Source organism: Propithecus coquereli, unplaced genomic scaffold, assembly GCF_000956105.1.
Source record: "Propithecus coquereli isolate 6110/MARCELLA unplaced genomic scaffold, Pcoq_1.0 Scaffold118, whole genome shotgun sequence".
Lineage (NCBI taxonomy): Eukaryota > Metazoa > Chordata > Mammalia > Primates > Indriidae > Propithecus > Propithecus coquereli.
Genome location: NW_012135858.1, coordinates 1,341,347 through 1,365,532, shown reverse-complemented (window position 1 = coordinate 1,365,532; position 24,186 = coordinate 1,341,347). Strand labels below are relative to the sequence as shown.

The 24,186-nt window shown below is 38.9% G+C and overlaps 1 protein-coding gene across 1 annotated transcript in view; it reads left to right on the top strand.

Moving 5' to 3' along the window:
* Positions 1 to 24,186, top strand: part of FMNL2 (formin-like 2) — a 157,898-nt gene that overhangs the window by 20,700 nt on the left and 113,012 nt on the right. Inside the window, exon 3 of the mRNA XM_012659111.1 lies at positions 23,357 to 23,437. Coding sequence (XP_012514565.1) covers positions 23,357 to 23,437 — 81 coding nt within the window. The remainder of the gene's footprint in view (positions 1 to 23,356; positions 23,438 to 24,186) is intronic.

The following is a 24,186-nucleotide window of genomic DNA, read 5'->3' as shown; positions in this document are numbered from 1 at the left end:
CTCTTGAATGTAGGGACCAAGTCTCTGTGTATTACTACCTCTTTTATTTTGTGCCATGAACTTCGTGGTGGTTGCGAGCTTGCACCTGCTGCCACCCTGAAAGTTTCTGAGGAATGTTATAATTCCTTCTAACGCAGCTTCCTTGGGTCTCTGCCGTGGGGACAAATGTGTCTGGAGCAGAGGGATTTTTCTGTCCCCTGTAGGTAGAAGAAGGTTCATGTTCCCTAAGAAGTAGATGCACTTTGTTTACATAAAGCTTCTGAAGCACTCATACGTTGTTTTACCTTAGTGCCTAAACTAAAGCAGTAACGGAATGGTGGTAAATTCACCCTCTTTTTTCCACGCCATGCATGAGCACTAAGAGTAGGTAGAAACAGAAGAAAAAAGCTTACTGTGTATGTGACTGTGGTGCAAAAGAAGTAAGAATTTGCTGACCCTTATCTCCTTTCTTGAGACTTAATGAGTGTTATCTAAACCTGGTATTGCAAGGAAAAATGATTTTATATAATGACAATGAAAAACGATAATAGGGATAATTAACATAAGGGAAAGGTAATCATACAAATGAGGGAGGTGAAAAATTTGAAAGCGTAACAGGTTATGAGAGAAGAGAACAGAGGCCAAGTGCAAAGGTTGGCTGCCTGTGGGGGTCGTTTGTTAGCACTGTGAGGGCTCACGGTCCTTCCTTCCCTCTCATCCCTTCCTTTCCTCCTCCCCTCCTCCCTCCCCTCCCCCAGACCGGCAGGATTCACTGGCGACCATGCTCCTGCTACTTCTGTTCCTTTCTGCTGGTCTGGTCTTCATGTGCTTTCTCCACCCTGAAGTGGCTCCCTCAATTCTGAGGTGTCATGGGTGATTCATTGACAATAGTTAGAGTAGTAGTATTGCCAATAGCCAGCATTTAGTAAGCCGATTATCTTAAGAGCTTTGTATTTAATCTTTATTTTTATTTATTTATTTTTGAGACAGTCTCACTCTGTTGCCTGGGTTAGACTGCCGTGGTGTCAGCCTAGCTCACGACAACCTCAAACTCCTCAGCTCAAGTGATCCTCCTGCCTCAGCCTCCCAAGTAGCTGGGACTACAGGCGCTCGCCACCATACCCAGCTAATTTTTTCTATTTTTAGTAGAGATGGGGTCTCACTCTTGCTCAGACTGGTAACTCCTGACCTCAAGCAATCCTCCTGCCACGGCCTCCCAGAGTGCTAGGATTATGGGCGTGAGCCACTGCACCAGGCCCATTTAATCTTTAAAGCAATCATACTTGTTAGTGTCTCCATTTGACATGAGGGCAAAACTGAGACTTGGAAGTTAAATCATTGGCCACAAGTCACATGGCTGGTAAGTGGTAGAGTGACAGGGGCAGACTTGGTGTCTCTTTACCACCACTCTCCGTTACCTTCCTCATAAGATTCCAGAGTATGTGAGTGATACACTCAAAATAAAGGTGGTTTCCGTTTCTCTGACTTGCATTCTGGTGTGTTTTCCTGAGAGGGAGAGAAAGCTGGGAGTTGTAGCTCAGCCAGTGAGCCTAACCTACTTTCATTAACCACTGTGATGAACCCGCATTGTCGTTTAACCAATAGTCATTGTGAGAATTGTGGCCAGCAGAAAATTGAACTTTTGTTGCATATGGGTAACCCATGGGTGTGTCATACATGTGAATATCATATATCCTATGTTTGTGAGGGCAAAGATAAAAACCGTGAACTGGGGCTGGGTGTGGCGGCCCATGCTTACAATCCTAGTACTTTGGGAGGCTGAGGTGAGAGGGTTGCTGGAGGCCAGGAGTTCAAGACCAACTTGAGCAACATAGCGAGACCCATCTCTACAAAAAATAGAAAAAAAATTAGCTGGGCATGGTGAAGCACGCTTGTAGTCCCAGCTACTTGGGAGGCTGAGGCAGGAGGATCACTCGAGCTCAGGAGTTTGAGGTTGCAGTGAGCTATGATGATGCCACTGCACTCTAACCCAGGAGACAGAGCAAGACCCTGTCTCATAAAAACAAAACAAACAAACAAAAAAAACCCATGAACTGAAAACATTCATAATGTACCATTCATATGGCAATTATAACATATTGATGTTTATTGACTGAAGGTTTACCTGTTATATAATATATATATACACACCATGTTATATATTAATGTATATTTTTGGTACCTACCTAGATCTGTTGATGGTATCTAACCTGACAGACACTCAAGATGTTTGATTTATGTGAAATGTGCAGAAGAGGAAAATTCATAGAGACAGAAAGTAGATGAGTGGTTGCCAAGGACTGGGAAGCGGGTGTGAGGGAAGGACTGTTGAGGGGAATAGGGGTTTCTTTTTGGAGTGATGGAAATGAGAGTTGCACAGCTTTGTGAATATACTAAAATCGTACACTTAAAAGTGTGAATTTTATGGTATGTGAATTATATCTTGATTGAAAAACAAGATACTTGCTCCTGTAGCAGTCGGGGATAGGAAAAAGAGAGGGGAGGAGAACTTCAGAAATGTTTGTTTATGTGGATCTTCTTTGGACCTCAGTTTGAACAAACTAATTATAAAAAGACTTCGTGAGAAAATTGGGGATATTTGATTAGTGACTGAGATGATTCTAAGAAATTGTTCATTTTTTGGGAGTTTGATTTTAGCTTTGTGATTATATGAGAATCTGTCCTTATTTTTTAAGAAATGTGTACTGGTGGTGTGGGTGGTGTGTGACTAGAGTTTGCTTTAAAATACTTCATCAAAGGAAAAGAAGAGAGAAATAAGGAAAAGAGGAAATCTGGAAAATCCTTTAATTGTTAAATATTTGTTTTGAGATATGTTGGGGTCTTTATAATACTCTTAACTTCGTGTATGTTTGAAAATTCATTATCTAAAATTAAAAATAAAGAGAGTTGCTACTTAATGATCTTCATTTTCCCTCATCTGTAAAATGTAGCTAATATTAACATCCTTAAATTATTTTGAGGACTGGGGCCATCTGTGTAAAGTATATAGAATAATACCTGGCACATAGTAGGTGCTTCTGAAATTCTGTGGCTGCTGCTGCTGAAGGGCCCAGATATTATATAATACTACTGCTGTTATTATTTTTATTAATCAACCTGTCCTCAGAAGATTCAGGGAAATTTATCACATCAAATCTACCATCGTCTGTTATCCAAACATACTTTATGGTTTGAATACATGTATGATACTGTCAGAAATGCTTCAGCTGTAAATTTTCAGTCTGAGAAAATACCAGGGCACATCTCTTATTTGTGAAGCCTTTAAACTGTGACTGTAGGGTGTTGTCATTGATATCTGACATACAAGACGCCGCTGACCCCGATGCTTTGTGCACAAACAGTATATTGAATACAGATATTTTATTTCTTTTTAAGCAAATAAGACAGATGTATTATCTGTTACTTAGGATACATATTATAGGTAGGATGTACAAAGTGATAAGTAGCGTTAAAGAAATTTATTTCCAAAAGGAAGTGTATAAATACCAGTGTTGAAGGACCAATGAAGAAATTATTTTAGGTTTCAGTTCCATGAAAAATTATATGGACACTATGAATCATGGAACTGGTCATGGTTCTCCTTTTTTTCCTTGGCTGGTGGAATGCTCAGAGCCAAATTTGCGGCCTGCCCTTACCAACTATACAGTATCTTAATGACATGTATTTTGTTTATCAACTTCATCCATGGCTTCATCTAAGTTTTCCTGCCCACATTTTCCTTCTACACTGATTTCCTCACTGAAAAACAAAAACAAAAACAAACAAAAAAAACTTGTGTGAAATTCTTAACTTTTGTAAGTCATCTTTTTGAACAAGATAACTATATCAGCATTGACAGTGAACAAAGATTATACTTGGATTAATAACTGAACTTAAATTTATGCTGTAGGCTTTGTGCAAATTGGTGCATTGAATCTGCTATGCTTTTCCCTAAGCAAGCAAATATGGCATGTCACAATGAATGCTTTATCATGATGTGACTTAGGAGAGTTGCTTGAGTTGAATACAATTCATCATTTAATTTGGGACACCAACTTTTCCAATACTTTCCTGTGGTAGCGTTAGTCTGTCACTTTGTGTTGTATTTGTTTAAATACGTCTCCTTCCAGAGTGAGTTCCTTTAGGGTATGGGATACGTGTCATTTGTTTGGGTACCTCCAACAACTTCCTTAGTGCCTGAAGCATAAGTGCTTATTGAAAGTGTGCTGAATGAAAGAAAAGTGGCCGATGCATGTTTGGGAGAAAGTAGAGAAGGCAGCTGGCATTACTGGCAGAGAAGAAGTAGAGGGGTACTGTTGCTCTTGCTTTATCCTTCTCATCTCAATTCTAGAAACTACTTTAAAAACAGAAGTATACCTGCTGTAGATATGAGGGAGCCTGTATGGGCATTTCTGTAGAGAAACTGTCTCTGGCTACCCATGGCCAACTGAGACGTGAGGCTACGTGGGCTGGGTGAAATGGTAATGACTGCAGTTCTTTGGCTTATGCCAAGAGCAAGATAAGCATCTCTGTGTGTGTTTTTTTTTAATTGTGGAAAATATGTACAATATCACATTTATCATCTTAACCAGTTTTAAGTGTACAATTCCATGGTATTAAGTACATTCAGGTTGAAGTCAAAAAATTTTAAGATGATTGATACTGATGGGCGTAGATTGCATAAATTACATCTCAAATATAGTTAAGGTTAAATCCCAAAGAGCTTTCTATAGTAATAATATTCAAGAAATACCCCACGGTCCTTTTCTAGATCATTGCATAAATATAAAGATGACCCGAGCCTCTAGTGGGTTTCGAAGGTTGAAGCCACATGGAAGAACTGTCTAACTCGGAGGGGTGGGGCTGTAGAAGCCACAGAAGAGGGGGACTTCTCTGCCGGATGTGGGGTGCTGAGAGCTGCATCCCTAGTTCTGTGTTGTGGTAAGTGCTCAGAGTCCCATGAGGACATTAATTCAAGGACTCTGTGGGGACACTGAGACAAACTTTATAGTAGGATGAGATGATAGTGTGAGAGTAGAAATCTGCAAATGTTAAAGTTCCTTTGATAACTGTAAGGAAAACTCCTCAAGCTGCCCAGCCGTATAACAGCTCTTGCAGGGGTATTTATACTGATGGAAAGAGAGAAAGCCCTTTGTTCTCACTCGGGCCTCAATTTTTGGTGCAGACCCTGTGCTGTACTTTTTGGTTTGCGGGCCTTGGCTATTTCCCGCAAGTGTAGAGCTCTTGGCACAGTGGGTGCTATGGGTAAAGGCTGGGTTCAGGGAGCTTTAGAGATCATTATACCTGGAAGGGTTGTTAGAGAGCATTTATCTCAAGCCACTCTGTTTTTATTTTTTTCTGCTGGAAAAGTTAACCCATGCTTGTCAAAAATAAAATTTTTAAAAAGAATATGGAGTAAAATGAAAGTGCTTTTGCTTTTTCTGTCTGTTCTATAACCTCCTGATTTTATGGATGATGAAATTGAGGTTCACAGACCATAAATGAATAGGCCAACCCCGCCCAGGCAGTGAGATGAAAACACTATTTCCAAACTCCAGGCACAAGCCCTTTCAGTTGTTTCCTGTTGCACCAGGCACCTGGAAACCATCTGTTGAAGCAAAAATCCTAGTAGGTAAGGGGCTGTCACCAAGGTTTTGTGCTGTGGCTTCCCAAGTGATTTTGGGGGGCCCGTGGAACTTACAGGTGGTGAGGAGCTTATTAATAACTGTGTGTCTGCTGAATGATCAAGTGGAAGTGGTTAGAGAATTCAGGACACCTGAGATGACTAATACTGATGGGTGTCGATTCCATGAACGGACAATCCAGTCGAGAAACTGTTAGAGGTGCCACACTCAAGCTCGGTTAGAAAGCTTCCCTTGGGGTTTGCTGGTGCTGGCGGCATGGTTGTCATTTTCTGGGGTGACTTGGCATGGCCGGATCTTGCCTCCTAGGGACTGGCTGTTGCTTTTCATTGTGTCTGTGGGTCAGGCATAGAGGAAGGTTGCGAGGTGGGAGTCTCCCCTTTCTTCACTTCCATGAAGTGATAGGGCAGGTGACTAAAACAAATCAAAAGATGAGAGAGAAGAAGTGGCAGGAAATGGACCCACTTAGACTCACCTTTCTGTGTTAAGCACTTCAGGGAGGCCAGATTGCAGCCCTCTAGGCCTGGAACGAGTCCCGATCCAGGGAAGGGGAAGGCCTCTGCTGCGACTCAGCCAGGCTGAGTCAGGCCAGAGGCACTGAGATACTCCAGTACACTAAGGTACTGCATCACTCCCACAGTGAAAGCTGCTTTTCAACACAACCTGTACCATTTAAATGTATTTAATCATTAAGATTATATTATTATTTTAAAACCTTTACTTGTTTTCTTATACTGTGGAAAGCAGATTCCTGATTGTATAACTGGCATCACTTGTTAAGCCAATTTGCCAGTGGAATCAAATTTCTTAAAAAATTAAAGAGCAAATTTATCTCCATGGTTTTTTTTTTTTCCCTTAATGTTCATGTTTTTATGAGCCAGTTGGAGCTCTTCTCTGCCAAGTAAGCAAATATAACTGGATACTGATAAATTATTTCCTGTGGACCATCAGAGTTTAGGTATTGAGGGCTTGTCTTTGGAGCACCAGGGATAATAAACAAAGAGTGACAATGGTGGGGTTTTTATAGCCTACTTCAGTGTTGGTGGCTGCTCTGTTAGAGTCATCTAAGCATGCACATGGAGTGCAGAGACAGTGGGGAGGAAGGAAAATACAATGACACCAGCAAATAACCTTCCCCTTGCTTGCAGACTTCAGACTTAATCTGCCTTTAACCCTTATCCTCCTGTTCCCGGCTTTGATTCTACATTTAGCTCACTGCTTTCCTTCTTCCTCCCAGCTGCTGGGATAGTAGACGGCCATCGCCCCTCCCCTTCTCCCTGCCTTCTGTCCTCAGGCTCACTGGCACTTTTACTATACTTAATATTGTTTGATGTTACATTGTTTACATTTTTACTGTGTTTCCATAATTGTGTGGTTTGTTGAAATGCAATTCATTTTTAAATATTATTAGGTTTTTGTAATCTGTTTAATTCTTTTCAACTTTTATCTTCCAACCTTTAGTGGTTTTCTCTTGCTGTTTTGATATCCCTCTGTGTAATCCTGCCTTTGGGCTGCATTAGTCAGATTTTTTTGTTTGGCATTTTGTTTTCTAGTTTTTCTTTTTTTAAAAAAAATCAGTATGCACCTTATAAAACTAAGAATTTTCTCTTGTATCCAAATAAGGTCACCACAACTAAAATGAATAGTAATTCTTAGTATCTATTGCCCAGTTTATAGTTCCCAATTTTCCTTAAGATGTTCTTTCTACCTGGTTTGCTCAAATGAGAATTTAGTACAGGATCAGTCACAGATTGCATCTGGCTGTTATGTTCCTTAAGTCTCTTTTAATCTGGAACAGTCTTTTTGTTCATGATACTTACATAGTAAAGATCCCAGGTAAGCCCTCTCATGGAAAATTTCACTTTCTGCATTACCTGATTGTTTCTTTCTTTCCTTTTCCTTTCCTTTCCTTTCCTTTCCTTTCTCCTTTCTCCTCCCTCCTCCCCTCCTTCTTTAGTAGAGATGGGGGTCTCACTCTTGCTGAGGCTGGTCTCAAACTCCTGCCTGGGCCTCCTAGAGTGCTAGGATTACAGGCTCGAGCCTGATTGCTTCTTAGTGGTGTGTTAGCTCCTAAATTTCCTCTTAACTAGAAATTAGATAAAGGCATTAATAGATAGATGTTGAACATCTTTGTCAAGAACGTCATAGGAAATAATGTCTGGTTGTCTCACCATTAGGTAAGATTGAACTATGGATTATCAGGTGACAACTTGATCCCTCCATTGTAAAGTTGTTTTTCCTTTCGTGCTGGAAAGGAATCAGTGTGGTGTTAGTTTGGTACCATATGTATATGCAGTTACCTATCAACCTCATACCTAATGGGTTTAAAACCAATTGACAGTCTTTTGCAGAATCATTTTCATTAGGAATTGCAAAAAGACGATTTTCTAATTTCTTTTTCCTTCTTCATTAAGCTACCAACTAGTGCTTTCAACTGGGTTCTTGGTTTACCCTGGAATATAATTATTCCTGGAATTCTTTTCTTCAGTTGCCATTTTTCAAAGTAAGGATTTGGTTTAATAAATACCTCAAAGATGACCAATGAGTTTTCTTTGGCTTCCTTTTTTGACTACCACTGTGAATGTGAATGCATGGATTTTCAAGGCCATTGTGTTTCAGTCAATATGATCTTTTTTTTTTTTTTTTTGAGACAGAGTCTTGCTCTGTCATCCTGAGTAAGTGACTGTGTGACTACGGCATCATTGTAGCTCACTACAGCCTCAAACTCCTGGGCTCAGAAGATCCTCCTGCCTCAGCCTCCTGAGTAGCTGGGACTACAGGTGCATGCCACCACACCCAGCTAATTTTTGTATTTTCAGTAGAGACGGGGTCTTGCTCTTGCTCAGGCTGATCTTGAACTCCTGAGCTCAAGCAATTCTTCCACCTCGGCCTCTAGACTGCTCAGATTACGGGTGTGAGCCACTGTACCTGGCCAATATGATATTTTAATATTTTTGAGGCTCGTATTGTCACCTCTTTGACCTGTGAGAACTCCTTCATGCTGGCTCCTATGTCCTTTTCACGTGACCCTATTAATCCTTGGGAGCTTTTTTTTTGGTACAAAAATGATCTTAGGCTTAACTTGTACCTTCCTTGCCTCGGGAGTAAAATAAGCCGTTTCTCCAAGGAGCCCTATTCTTTTTAGTGGGGGGTGGTATCAGAGATGAGACTGATGCGACAGGTTATCACAGCTGCTGGGTGAATTTGCTTCTCAGTTTAAGTTTCTAGACCTTGAAAATAAGTGTCTAAAAATTATGAGTTCATACTGATATTTCCAAATCAATTTTTATTAATTTACTTAATCTCATTGATTTTATAATTATCATTTTTCTTTTACATTGAAATGTTTGATTTCTAACATTAATGTAATGATTTCTTTTCCTGTAAAAAAAAAAAAAGTTTCAAAATAATAATACCAGTGTCATTACTACCTAAAACATTACTAACTAAAATTAATGAAGTATGTGCTCCAAATGATAGCCTAACAAGTAGATGCTGTATTAGTTTCCTATGGCTGCTGGGACAAATTACCACAAATTTGGTGGCTTAAAACAACATAGTTCTGGAAACCAGAAGTCTGAAATCAAGGTGTTGGCTGGGCCCTGTTCCCTCCAAAGGCCTAGAGGAGAATCCTTCCTTGCCTCTTCTAGCTTCTGGGGGCTCTAGGCATTCCTTGGCCTGCAGCTGCATAAATCCAGTCTCTGTTTCCATCATTACCTGGCTTTCTCTTCTCTGTATCTTCTCTTGTCAGAGTAGTTATTGGATTTAGGGTCTATTTTGATAATCCAGGATGATCTTATCTTGAGATCCTTAACTTTACTACATCTACAAAGACTCCGTTTGAAAATATGGTTATATTCACTGGTTCAGGGGTTAAGACATGGACCTGTTGTTTGGTGGCTACTGTTCAACCCAACACAGACACCAAGATGTATACCGATTCACTTACTAAGGTTTTCATTCATGTAAGAATCCAAGCTGGATATTGTTGGTCATTGAGGGTTAAAGTCTACACAATCAGGGACCTAGGTGAGGCTGTTCTTAACACACAGCTGCATCTTCACCCTGGGTGTTGTCTCTTTCCAAGCAAAAGGAGAAAGCACGTGCAGGTGTACTCCTGGGATGTCTTCTGGGCCAGGCCTAGAAGTGGCACACATCATCTGCACTCTTATTCTACCGAGTAGGATCTGCAAAGGAGGATGAGAAATGCAGACTAGCTGAATGCCCAGAGGAGAAGAAAATATTCAGTAAACAGCTACTGTTGGTCTCTGCCACAATTACCAATTTTGATAGTCTGCCAGTTCATTTGTTTTAGGTTGTATTCAGTATTAAAACTTGCTTTTCTTTATGGATTCATTAATTTATTCACTGGCCAGGCATTAGTTACAGAGGTGAAGGAAAACAAAGAGGTGAGAGAGGGTATGGATCTGAGTTTTTTCCAAAACAGGTAGCTCATATAATACTGTGAGTCAGGAAAAGACTCCAAATGGTTGCTAGTAGCAGTTTGTACTGAGTTCCAGCAGCGTGCCAGATGAGAACTGGCTATGGCTCATGGTTATTTTTGCCACACTTAAAAAGGCATTTTGTGTCTTGGCTGTCTTCTGCTTGAGATTTTGAAGAGACTGTCTTTTTCCTGAGGTCTCCAAACCAGAGGAAAGGTACTGAGTTAATTACTGTTGAAAGGAAGACAAATTTCTTTCACTTTCCTTTCTGAAAGTTTTCATTCCTGATCATTCTAGATCTCTGATGCCTTCATTCTAAAACACTGGAGAAGCAATCAAAGGAGCAGATGCCAACTCTCTGTATGTTGGGCTTTTTGAGGGGTTTGATGTCTGTAGAATTCCTGTCTGATGTCTGTAGAAGTGAGTTTACTTTACATCTTTCTTTTTTCAGAGGTTTCCTTTGTCCTATAGCTATTATATTGGGGAGAAAAAGATGCTGGCCTACCCCACAGGGATTGGGGTAGGGGGAGAGATAAAAGGGGAAGGGTAGTCTAAAGAGAAAGAGAAACAATTATTCCTTTTAAAACTAATTCTTTTTGGCGACTTGATATAAATGCTCTATCAGAAGTGACGCTGAAGGCTCAGTCCATTTTGAAGGTTTTAGGCTATCTTTTGCCAAAAGGCACATGACATTGCCTGCCTTCAGATGGAATTATAGATCTCCCTTTAATCCCTGGTCCGGCTGGGACTACTTGGTGTGTTGTCTGAAGTGAACTTTATCATACTAGCATCTTTTATAAACTTGGGAACATTGTTACTGGAAATGGAGACTCATATGGCAATTTAATGCACACAGGGTTAGACTGAGGTTGATCTTTGACACTGTATTTCAGAAAATATTTTCTAAGCATATTTAAGTGATTTATTAAGGCATGTTAGCTAAGATTTTATACCAGGTAATACAAACACTATGTTATATGAACACTTGGACATTTAACTCAGAATCTTTGGCTGTTTGTGTTCACCTATCACAAAAAATAGTCAATTGGCTTTATGGAAGTTGTCTGGCGAAGTGGTTGAGCTGAAACTAAAACAGAAGTCTTCCAGTGCCTGATTTTGAAAAAAAATACTGTAATGGTTTGGAAAAGATTTTTGAAAACATTGCCAGCAAGTGACCTAGATCACCATGCAGCAGTGGTGTCTTCACCATCAATCTGTTAAACGCTTTATTAAATTCACATTGTGAAGAGTGACGACGTGCTAGACGCTATGACCATCATGCTTCAGAAAACATTGTGCTAAATCTTTCAAAACAAGAGATTGAAAAAATAAGACATACTCTTAAAAATAAACTGTAGAAAGACTAAATATATAATGGAGAGCTCCCAGCCCACATGCATACTCTTTCCTAGTAGCTTGTAGCATTCCCGATGAACTTACAAGGAAAGAAAATGTTTTAAAAGAAGTCATTTTCTAAAGTCATTGGGGAAATTGAGATGTCTATGGTCTTTATCCCTGCTGTAGTAGTAAAACGTTTTGATTTTGCTTAAATAGCAGAAATACAACATTAATTGATTTTGATTTCAAATGATACTACAGATGCTGGGGATGCAGGGAGATAGGAGGAGAATTAATTAGAAATATGTTTTGGGTTTCGTAAGAAACAGGTAGCTATATGGAGGGGCAGAGACTGTGTATATTGTATATTGTATATTGTACATCAACATGGTGGATACAAGCTGGGATGAGCCCAAGGCTTGCAGCAGCATCTTTGGGTACTAGAAATACTATCATTACACAGCTGTTTCTTATTCTTAAAGCCACTGTTAGTTCTCTTCACAATCACTTGGACACAACCAGTCAGCTATCGATAAATGTACTCTTATTTTTAGTAGAATATAATTTCCTAAGTCCATCTAAAACCCTATAAAATGGACATTCCTAATAGGTTGGGTTTTGTGCTTATGTATCTCTGTCACAGCCAGCAGACGTCCTCAGCAGTGACTCATTTAGAAAGACCTTCTTCCTACCTGCCTTCTCTGCCTAGCCTCAGATATTCTCTGACAGCTTGATTTAATGACTAATTTTGACCATGTAGGTCACAGAGTGAAACTGCTTGCTGAATCTTATGAGCTGAAGATAGAAAGAAAGACGGAAAGAAAGATGTGATGCTGATTAGAAGGTGTGTGCGTGTATGTTTATTATGTTAAATGTGAAATTAAGATGTAGGATCTAAGGGAAAAGCACACAATATCCCACCACAGCCTGGGATTCAGATTTAGATCTTCAGGTTGTTAGCACACATCGCTTTAGTTTTTGCGGTTAGAAGGTGAATATTTATATGTCTAGGACAATGGGTTGTGAGTTGGGAGTGGGGTGAGGTAGAGAAGATTGGATCAAGCAGCCCTCATGACATGACAGTGAAGATGTACTAATGGTTCGAGGTTTGGAGGTACATTTAGAGCCTGATGCAAAACTGTGTCACAGTTCCCACAATTTTTAAGTCTTTGAATAGAATTGTGAGTGATGGTATGTTTTTGAAATAGTAAAACTAAGTGTTTACAGGACCCCTTGGAGTGCTGTATTTCTTGCGAAAGTATTAACTGACAAAGTTGACTGTTTGGCTTGTCTGGTAGATTTCTTTTTAATTAGGCAAGTGAAACCAACGAAATATCAAGATAAACTTTTTAAAGAGAAAGCTATTCTCAGTAACAAGTAAACAAGTAAAATGTATCTAAAAATTACCTTGAGATACTGTTTTTTAATTTTCTTTACTGAGATATAATTTACATAGTTGTATTTTCCAGAGTGGCATATTTTGCACTCCCACCAGCAATGTAATAGAGTTCCAGTTGCTCCAAATCCTCACCAACCCTTGGTATTGTCAGTCTTTTTAATTCTAGCCATTTTAATGGGCATGTGGTGGTATCTCATTGTGGGGGTTTTAATATGCATTTCCCTAATGATGTTAAGCATCTTTGTATGTGTTTGTTTGCCATTGGTGTATCTTTGAAGGATCTGTTCTGTTCAAATCTTTTGCCTTTATTTACTTATTTATGTATTCATTTATTTAGGAGACAGAGTCTCTCTCTTTTGCCCTGGCTAGAGTGCAGTGGCATCATCTTAGCTCACTGCAATCTCAAACTCCTGGGCTCAAGCGATCCTCCTGCCTCAGCCCCCTGAATAGCGGGGACTACAGGTTCTCACCACCACACCTGGCTAACTTTTCAATTTTTTGTTGAGACTGGGTCTCCCTTTTGCTCACGCTGGTCTCAAACTCCTGGGCTCAAGTGATCCTTCTGTCTTGGTGTCCCAGAGTGCTAGGATTACAGGCGTGAGCCACTGCACCACCCCTTTTGCTTATTTTTAAAAATCAGGTTATTTGTTTTATTACTGAGCTAGAGAAGTTTTAAAAAACATTCTAGATGCAAGTGTTTTTATTTCATTTTTCTTTTAAAGATGGGGTCTTGCTATGTTGCCCAGGCTGGCCTTAACTTCTTCCTAGGCTCAAGTGATCCTCCATCTCAGTCATGACTATAGGCATGTGCCACTGTGCCCAGCACTGGATACAAGTCTTTATCAGACAAAAATTTTGGAAGTATTTTCTTTTAGTTTTTGTCTTGCCTTTTCATATTCATAATAGTATCTGTTGAAGAACAAAGGTTTTTCTGATGAACTTGAATTTAACTTTTTTAAAAAGCGTTTCATGCATTTCATGCCCTAAGAAATGTTTGTCTAATGTCAGGTCACAAAGATTATCTCCTGTTTTCTTCTGGAAATTTTATGGTTTTGGTTCTTATGTTTTATTTTGTGATCTATTTTGAGTTAATTTTGGTATATGGGGTGAGGTAAGGGTGGAGAGTCACTTTTCCCCCCAAATGTATATCCAGCTGTTTCGGCACCATTTGTTGAATAGACTTCTTTTTTCATGAACTACCTTGGTACCTTTGAAAACCAATTGGCCTTCTGTGTGTGGGCCTGTGTTCTCTCTATTCTGTTCTACTGATCTGTATTTTTATCTCTAAGCCATTACGTTATTGGTTTGAATATTGTCTTGAAATCAGGTAGTGTGAATTCTCTAACTTTGTTGTTTTGCTAAATTATTTTGGCTCTTCTAGTTCCTTTGCATCTTTATATAAATTTTAGAATCGGCTTATCAGTTTCTAAGAAAAAGCCTCCAGCATTTTGACAGGAGTTGCGTTGACTTTGTAGATCAATTTCAAGAGAACCGACATCTTAACAATATTGACTCTTCTGATGTATGAACATGGTATAATATCTCTAGGTGTTCTTTCATATCTTGCTGGAATGTTTTGAAGTTTCCAGTGTATGGGTCTTGCACATATGTTGCTAAATTTATCTCTAAGTATTTCATGATTTTTGGTGCTATTTTAAGTGATGTATTTTTAAATATGTTTCCAATAATTTCTTCATAAAGGAATATTATTTTTAAACAACTTTCTACCACTTCTTTTGTCCCTTTTTAGAGAGAGGTGGTTTATGTTATATCATCGTATTTATGAAAACCCAGTTCTACTATTTTATGGCATCTGTACTGTAAACAACAGCCGTGAAATTTTGTTAGAGGCAGAGTCTTACTCTGTCACCTGGACTGGGGTGTAATGGTCCAATCACAGTTTGCTGCAACCACTGACTCCTGGGCTTAAGCAATCAATCCTTCTGGCTCAGCTTCCCGAGTAGCTAGGACTACAGGTGTGTACCTGGCTGATTATTCTATTTTTTGCAGAGACAGGGTCTTGCTATATTGCCCAGGCTAGTCGAGAACTCCTGGCCTCAAGTGATTCTCCTGCGTTGGCCTCCCCAAGTGCTGGGATTATAGGCATGAGCTACTGTGCCTGGCCTACTTTGAAGTTTCACTAACAGAAGTTATGTACTTAATAAATATTCCAATTCAGTTCAATTCAGCAAGCACCTATTGAAATCCTGAGAATTATATCCACAATTTGTATGGTTTGAATTGGGGCAAATGAAGTTTCAAAGAAGTCAGTATAACTATAGTCAGGAAAGCAATTCCTAAAATTTGTCATTCTTTTAAATTCTTGAGTAATTGAAAAATGTCAGTACTCTTATCTAAATCTTGAATTGCTTGATGTTTTCTACAAAATATCTAAGGCTTATTCTGTCTTTTTTTGTTTTCTTTCCTGAGCAGGATTTTTGAACTCTGTTCTCCCTCCCAGCCCTGTGTTTTCTTTGTATGATACGTGATTATGTCTGGAGACTTTTAAAGACCTTCAGTACTTTATTCTTCATTGGAAGGCATCTCTAAGTAAGATTTCTGGAATATGTAATAAATGGGGTGAGGGAGAGGGTTTCATATTTCCATTTTTCAGATGAAGAAATAAGAAGGAGTGTTTATACTGCTTGTATTTTTATAGGAAGAATACTCCTCAAGGATTTTGCAAAATTTCTGTGAAAGCATAGACCGTACCTATAGCTGTATAACTTAAGTCTGTATCTTTAAACGTAACTGAAAATATTCTTAAATTTTTGCTTACCCAAGGATAAGCACATTATCCTTGTACATTGAATAAAGAGAAGGTTTCTAGTATTCAAAAGAGGAAGTACAGTCTAAAGCCATAATTAATAAGCTTTAGTGTGCAGAGGACCTACTTGGGGATTTTAAGAAAGTACAGATCCCTGGGTACTTGGATTGGGTCAAGAAAATTGGCAATTTAACAAATAACTGCCTTTAACAAATAACTCAAATTGCTTTAGAGGCAGTTCTTTCATAGTCTGTATCATACATTAAAGAAGCTCTAATCTAAAAGAGAGGAAATTTTTGGTTATTTAGGGGGGAGAGCAAAGGATTTGAAGATTATCTTAAAGGTTTTCCAGTATAAATCCAACCTTCCATCACTCTGTCTGGCTCTTAGATAGCAATGATAACAACTACTGTTGCCATTGCTATGTGCCAAGAACTGTGGAGGTTGAATCTTTGCATAGGAAAACACAGGATAGTAAATAAACTTTATTAGTATGACCTCCTCCATCACAAAATCAACAAATTCAATTAAAATACTTTTTAAATGGGGAAAAATGGTGAGCTGTGAGTAGGATTAAAGAAACCCACTAAATATTATGTATTAGAGAATGAGTTATGTTTTGATCAGGAAAGACCCATTGAATTAGAAGCAATTCTTGCTAGTCTAAATAAAGGAAAGCATTTGGAAAAGTCTCATCAGAAGTTATTTTCAGTCTGAGGGCTGTAATGGAACACTTGGAAAGTTGTCCTCTCCTCTCCGACTAGGAAAATGATTTCATATTCAGAGCTGAAGAATGTTTCAAGGCTCTCCAAGAAACTATGGCTGTGGAATGAGTCGTATGTGCTTATTTTCAAGTCTCGCCTAGTGCAGAAGTGGCCAACTTTTAAAGTTGGGAATGGAGAAAGGAGAGGAACACAGTATTAACCATGTGTTTTTCCACTGTGCAGAACTCCTCATTGACTCCCTGTTAGCTATCCTATACGCCTAGCCTATTACTGACATCCGCCATTGTCCGTTCCAACTTACCAGTTAGATCCTTTGTGCTATTACTTTTCGTGATCTGGATTACTGGAACTCAGATGGAAGTTACTAGCACATGCCTCATGCTTCTCTGCCTTTGTTCTCATGTTCCCCATCTGGAAAACTCCTCTGTCTTCTGCCTCTCACACCATCCCAGGATATCTGTGTGCTGTCTGTCCTTCACAGTTCAATTCAAAAGCCACTTTCTCCAGGGAGGTTCCTTTGATCATCTCAGTTGGAAAGAGCCTCACCTTTCTTTGAACTTGGAGAGGATCACATATGGATCTTATCATATTCTACTTTGTATTACAGCCGTGTCTGTTGTATCTCAGAGATGAGATTTAATGCTTTGGAATTGAACTTATTTCTTTTTGTGCTTTTTACACAGTATCTTTTGTATAATGGGTTCTGGATCAGTGAAAGAATAAAATGACTGAAACATTTTTTTTTTTTTAATTTGGTATTTTTCATGTTCGTACCTGGAAACGGGATATAAACATGATAGTAAGATTTAAAATGTTCAGAGGCAGGGACTTGTTTAACAAAACGTTTTCATCCAGTGACAACCACAAGGACGCTTCTAAATAGTAGCACAGCTGGCTCTAGCCTCCTCTGGTGGTTATGCAAATGAGAATGTCATCAGAACTTGCTTTCTGGCCACCTAGTACAGTCAATAGGTAGAGTCTTAATACTTTTTCCTCATTTTCTCCAAATCGTCTTCCCCTTCCTTGACATACCCCACACAGCCACACAAACTTTCCGTAGGTGGGAACAGTCTGGCAGCTATGCTGAAATTTCAGAATTTTTAAAAATCTTTTTGGGGAGCAAGGAAAATGTGTTCTCTGGGGGACTTTGGTGTTCTCAATTCCTTGGGGGGACTCTAGGTCTATTTGTGTCAATTGTTTTTTATTTGTGTAAATTGTTAGCCTTGTGAGGGCTAAGATGCTATGACTTACCTCAGTGCCTTCTGCTTAGGGACACTGATTGGTCTTGGCAGCACCCCCGCCCCCCGGCTCTTGTACTGTTCTTGGCCTCTCTTAAATTGTGTAAGTCATTTCTGTCTGTATACAATATTAATGCAATATTACATCCTTGTCTTTTCTTCTCCCTGTCTACTTGTGCCAGCATTATCCATTTTAGAGGGCAAACCCTTTGAGGATATGGATTATTCCTGTCAACTAAACTCTGAACAGCACGTAGCACCAAGCTAAATTTTGCAGATGCGTACTTACTAATGGCAATAGTGCTGGTTGTAATATTGGCTTGTTCAGAGACTACAGTTTGCCTACTCAGCCTTTGGAAAGGGTGCCCAATTACTTCCTACTTCTAGGAAGAAAAACATTCAAGTATAGTGAGCTTATGTGAACAAAAGCAACGCCCTTTGAATTTTCACTGTCTAAAGTAAATTATTACAGGATCAGAATAATAAAACATTAATACTGGCATAATGGCAACATCTAATTCATCCCTAAAGATGTTTAAGCAGTTTATGTAACTCTAAGACACTACTGAAAGTAAGCCAGTGACCATGTGGCCATCCCAAGCACGAGGAGAAACGCAGTAGTAAGTATGTGCCCCAAGAGCCATTCAATTTCTAGAGATTTCCTCTATTTTCAAATGTTGCACTATGATTTCTTTCCTTACACTTCAGAATATTAGGTGTAAGATAAACTTGAATTCTGTTTGATTTTGGAGCTGCTTATGTAAATATGATTTATGGAGCCCAAAGTGCTTATAACGTGCTCGTTATAAGTCCAACTCACATCAAATTAACCTCAATTAATTTCTCATGTAACTATACACACGGACAGAGAGGATGTGAAAGATCAGAAATGCTTTGCTGGATGAGTGGAGTGTCCAATTCCAAATCTTTATTCAGAAAGGCTTTCAGCGACAAGCTTTATTAGATTTAAACGGAGAAAGGGAAGGGAGACGTGTAGGGATAGGGGGTCCTGCAGAGACAGCTCAGCTGGTTCGAAAGACCCTAAGGCTGCCTGCGTGTGTGGAACAGAAAAGGCCGTGTTGTAGCATAGCCAATGCGTTCTGTTCACTGTGACTTACTTAATTAGTACACCCCTGGCACAGCCCCTTCATTTAGTTCTTTTCAAAATGTTCTGGTTTTCCAGTTTGGGTTGGGGTAGATTTAGTCGTTAAGCGGAGTCCACAACTATTTTGTCTTTTCCTTATCTGCAGGGCAGGTCTTTGTGTAGGCAGCCAAACCTTCCTGCTGACCAGCAGGGGAAGGGGGTGCTGGCATAAGCGTCGGTAGATTGGGTTAATGAAAAATGTGTAATCATGAAAGAGAGTAGACAGTTTCGGAGCCACGACAGACACAGCACAGGCTCATCATGAAATGCTTCTTGCTCTGAAATGAATTTGGCTGACTTATATCCAGCACAGAACCCGCTGGGTGTATGCCCTGTTCAGTCTCTCTGTGTACTTTTAAACTTTAAAAACTTACCCTTAATTTATGAGAGAAGTAACTTGTATATGATATTTTTTAAAAGTTTAATGCTTTGAACATTTTTGAGGACGTGCCAAGTATTCTTCTACGTACTGGTACTCAAAGAAGAAGAGAACATATTTCTACCCTTTTGCAAACTTTTGTGCTAGCAAATTAAAGATGAGAATGCTTCTTACAGTATTGTGAAAAGAATAAGGATCAGTTTAAGGATCAGAAAACTTGTGTTTGAATCTTTGATCTGACGTGTGTGTGTATGTGTGTGTGTACATACATACATATACACAATTTCAGGCAGGTCATTTAATCTCTGAGCCTCAGTTCCCTTAGCTACAAAATGGAATTAATATCTACTTGCCAGATGTGGAGGACTGAGTGAGCTAAGAGGTCTAAACATTGAATGATAAGTTAATAATCTTTGAGAAACAAAAGTGCTTCCCTCATGCGAAAAGGTAATTGCGTTTTTGCATAAATGAAGTTGCTTTTAGCAGTGAGAAGAAATTCTCTGATCATTACCAGAGAGATATACTGAATAGAAATTGAATTCCTAACAGACTAATTTATTAAAGTAAAATATTTGTAAATGTCACAGAAAGTTAATGAAGATTCTGTAACTCTAAAGTTTTGTTCTCACTCACTCCTTCCTCCCAAACCCGTTCCAATGCAGTTTGTTGGCCTAGTGTACCTGAATGTTCATAAATGACTTTGGGTTCTGTTTGTTGACTGCTTATGGCAAATGATTAAAAACCCCAGAGCAACTGATATTTCCCATCTGGAAACATTTCACAAAGAAAGTTTGATCACACAAAGAGGTAAATGGCAGCAGGTCAGGGTGGTGGTGATGCTATGTAATTAGACATTCTGAAGAAAATTTGTGTTTTAAAAGCTCTTTCAGATAGCTTATCAGTTCATATTGATAAATCACCATGACTAAATATTTTTTTTGTCCCTAAGAATAATATTTCTATACAATGTAACTCAATTTGAGGACATTAAGATACTCATATCAGTGATGTTGTGCAAATAGGTAACTATTTATTGAAAATAGCATGTGGGATATGAAGCAGTTCTGAAAGTGAGGATGATGGAAAACTGCCAACCAAGGCAGTTTGGGGTTTTAATGTGAAATACAAAATTCTAATGTTTAGGGAAAATGTATTAATTTAAATAAATGATACCTGTAATTAATCTGAAGTCCTTCAAAATAAATGTATTTTGGCAAGGTGCTGAAATTCCCCATTCATTCCCCCAAATGATTCTGTTGTCCAAATTGGCTGTGTTGAGTACACACAGAAAAGGTTTGGTGAGTCAGGTGCTGGATTTGTAACTCAAACTATGGCTCCTCTAAATATTAGACCAAACAACCCCAAGTTTTACAAAAATAATTGGGGCTTTGGATTCTTTCTCCAAAACAGTTTTATTTGAATCCCTGGATGTAGGCTGAGTTTTTGTATAAGTAGATATAATGTGGACCGATAGTGTTTTAAAACATCAGGCCTCATTTTTTCTTTCTTGGAAGTATATCAGCAAGTTGCTCAAATAAGTGAAAAAAGTGCCTAGTACACAAGAGCAAATTGTAAGCAAATTTGAAAAAGTATGAGTTTATTAAATTTAGACTTTGTTCATAATTTTAAGTCCTAAGGAAATATAATCAAGTCAACAGGACCAATGAATGTGTATATTTGAGAAATCCCTTCCGAGTTACCACCATCTCAAGTAGGAAATGGGAAAAACTGCATTTACTCACTGTCAAAAATAGGATTCGCTAATCCAGCAAATGCTAATGTGTTACATGTGCTACTCAACCAAATCTTGCTACGCAAAAAAAAAAAAAAAAAAAAAAATTAAATAAATAAATCTGGTCCTTCTGTTGTGAAGATGTAGCCTAAAAGAACAAAAAATTATAGACCTGTCAACAGTTATTGACAGGTTCAAATTTTAGGTCCTCAAGTAAATACTGTATTGGCCAGAGTCATAATTTGTTGAGTTTCATGTGTTAGGGACCTTATATTTAGAGATAGGTGTTTGCTATAGCAGAAGGTAGCACAGTTTGAGTTGTCATTGGTTGTAGGATTTTTAAAAATTTAAATAATTGGAATTGTATGATTAAAAAGCATAATTTTCATTTATATCCTAATATCTCTGTGGCATCAGCTGTTGTATACAAGGTTGGAAATAATGACTAGTTTCTAGATAGCTCATCAGTTCATTTTTCAGAGCTTTCCATGATTATTTTAGCCCTCAGCTGGACTGTTGCTAAATCCCCATGGCAGTAGGATTCCGATTCCTTAGTGAAGTAGTGGTGATTAAAAAAAAAAACAAAAAAGGACATGAGACACAGACACAGTATTCCATACCAGAGATGTGGAATTCTTGTACATTGTTACTTAGAAATTGCTCTCAAAGTAGAAAATTTGAAGGAATAATTAGAGACAATATGCTGATCTTTTTTAAAACAGCTTTGTCAGGATATAGTTTATATACTACAGAATTTACTGTAATCCTTTTAAATAAAGGGGAAATATTAATAGGGGTCTCACTACAAACCACTTTTCCCTATTTTAAAGTATTAAACAATAATAAGATATATACTTTCAATGGTAAGGTGATCTTTTCAATATTAGTAAGATGATCATTGGCATTTATAAATCTGTAGTCAGGGCTTCAGTGGACCAGGAAGAATGTTATGGTTCCCTGTGTTGGAGAAATACAAGTTTATGTGGGATAAACAAATGCTTAAACATGCTGACCAGTTGTCAGCGTTGTGAAATACCAGAAAATTCCATCGTGAAGTAAGCAATCAGATTAAAAAGAATTAAAAAGCAAGAAAACATCTTTTGGGTTATAGGTGGAAAAGGGCATTGTCCTCATTTCTTGATGACTGTTTTTTCTTCTAGAGCTGATTTATGTAATCTTTTGCATGTGAAATATAGCGTATATACAGAAAAAGTTGTGAAACCTAAGAACCAGCATGTAAGTCGTGTAAAGTCAGCACCTTTGTGTTAATAACTACTGCTCAGATCAAGAAATAGAACACTGCTGGCCTCTTCTCCCTTTTTATAGCCATAGCCCTTCCCCAACCTCAGTCCTCTAGCAATGACTTTTAGACTGATTATTTCCAGATATATATCTCTCTCCATGTATAGAGAGATGTATATATGGATATATATAGATGTATATATTTATACATACATATATATACACACATACAATAAAACTGTACATATATGTATAGTGTTACCACCTGAATATGTATCCCTAATCATTACAGTTCAGGTAATTTTGTAACTCCATAAAAACGAAATCATGTGAGTTTTTTTTTGACTCGACGTCGGGTTTGTGAGATCCATCCACAGGAGCATGCCATACATCGTTTTCGTTGTAATCTGGTATACTGTTGTGTGAATGTAATACAAGTATTTATTCATTTTACAGTTTGTGGAGATTTGGTTTTTACTCAGATTTTTACTGTTGCCTATTCTGCTTTGGACATTAAGTCTATAAAATCTGATAAACATATACATGAGTTTCCCAATGTGTGGTTCCTCCACTGGTAGCATCAGCATAAAACTTGTGATAAATGCAGATTCTTGGGCCCCACCTCAGACCTACATTCAGTTATTACCTTGGGAGATATATATTATGTATTATAATATATTTATGCTTATTCCAATGACTGTGCCTTTGCTTAAAATATTTCTGTATCTTCCAGTGCGGAACTGCCTTCGAAACCCATTAATGATAACACACATGTATATGCACACACACAAATTCACACACCCACACTCCGGTCTCTTAGCAGTAGACTCATTACTCATTTTCAAAACAAATTAGTTTTATCAGTTTAGTCAATTCTTTGGCAAAGGAGAAAGATTTGCCAACCCTGAAGATTTTCAAAAGCATATGCAATAGATTGAAGACCTGCTAACAAAGGACCTGAAATAGGTTGGGCAAAGCACCATTCCTAGAATGAGAGAAAGCAATATAGACTCCTACAGAGAAAGCAGTATAGACTCTTGAGTTGGGCAGACATGGGTTAGAATCCTCTCGTACCACTGACTAGCTATGTCATCCGAGGAAAGTACTGCATTTCTCTGAGCTTCAGTTTTCCTCCTGTACAAAGGGAGGATCACCTCGTCTACTATCAAGATTCAAAACAAGTAGCACATAATGAAAGATCATTTGCAGGGCCACCCTCCTAGTGTGGATGCATTGTGTCATGGATCTGTAACATTAATCTGTTTGATACGGCTGTGTCATGCCTTCCTACCTTTCATGCTTTTTACTTTATTTTTGTGCTTCCTGCAGGAACGATTCCAGGTGAAGAATCCTCCCCATACATACATTCAAAAGCTTCAAGGCTATCTAGACCCAGCTGTAACCAGGAAGGTAAGATGGGTTTGTTTGCACTCTGTGCTGTTGCTTCCTCATTAGGAGACAGAATCCTACTGCACTGGAAGAGACCTTCCTTCCTTTGCAACAGAGCCTCTGCCAGAGCCTCCAAGGAAACAACCATTGGAGACCGACAATGTGAGAAGACAAATACCACTCTTCTTACTTGGGGATGTGTTTAAAAGTACTGTCCTGAGATGGGAGTCACGTACCTCTGATGGTTATTAAGTCACTGCTATTTCCAATTACGCAGGGAAGGCAGTGAGTCCAGTCCAGAGGTGTTTAGGCCACTACAAAAGCAGGCCTTACAAAGGGAGTACTTGTCTTTCATGCCCTGGTGCATTTCCAGAGACCTTGAAAAATCACTGGGGCTTTGTCATCCCAGCTGTGCACTCACATCCTGTGTTGATGCTTTTAGCAGCTTCCCACCCCCCCGACCCCCCAACCCCTGCCCTGGCCCCAAGAAGGTAAGGAGAGAATAGCTGATTCCGTTCCACGGACTCTCTCTTTTTACAAACAAGCCCTGCTTTGTGTAGCCACACAATTGGTTTAAACTGATGCCTCGTGGTAGGACATGTAGCCTGGCACAGCCCTGCGGGCCTGGATCAGTCCTAGGATGTTGTAGGACAGAGCTGCCCTTGCTCAACGTGGGCGAAGGGGCTCCTCACCAGATAGCGCTTGTTTTTCCATTGACCTCCCACAACTCCTGAATCCCCTCTGTTGTTTTGGTGTGCGACGCATGAGAA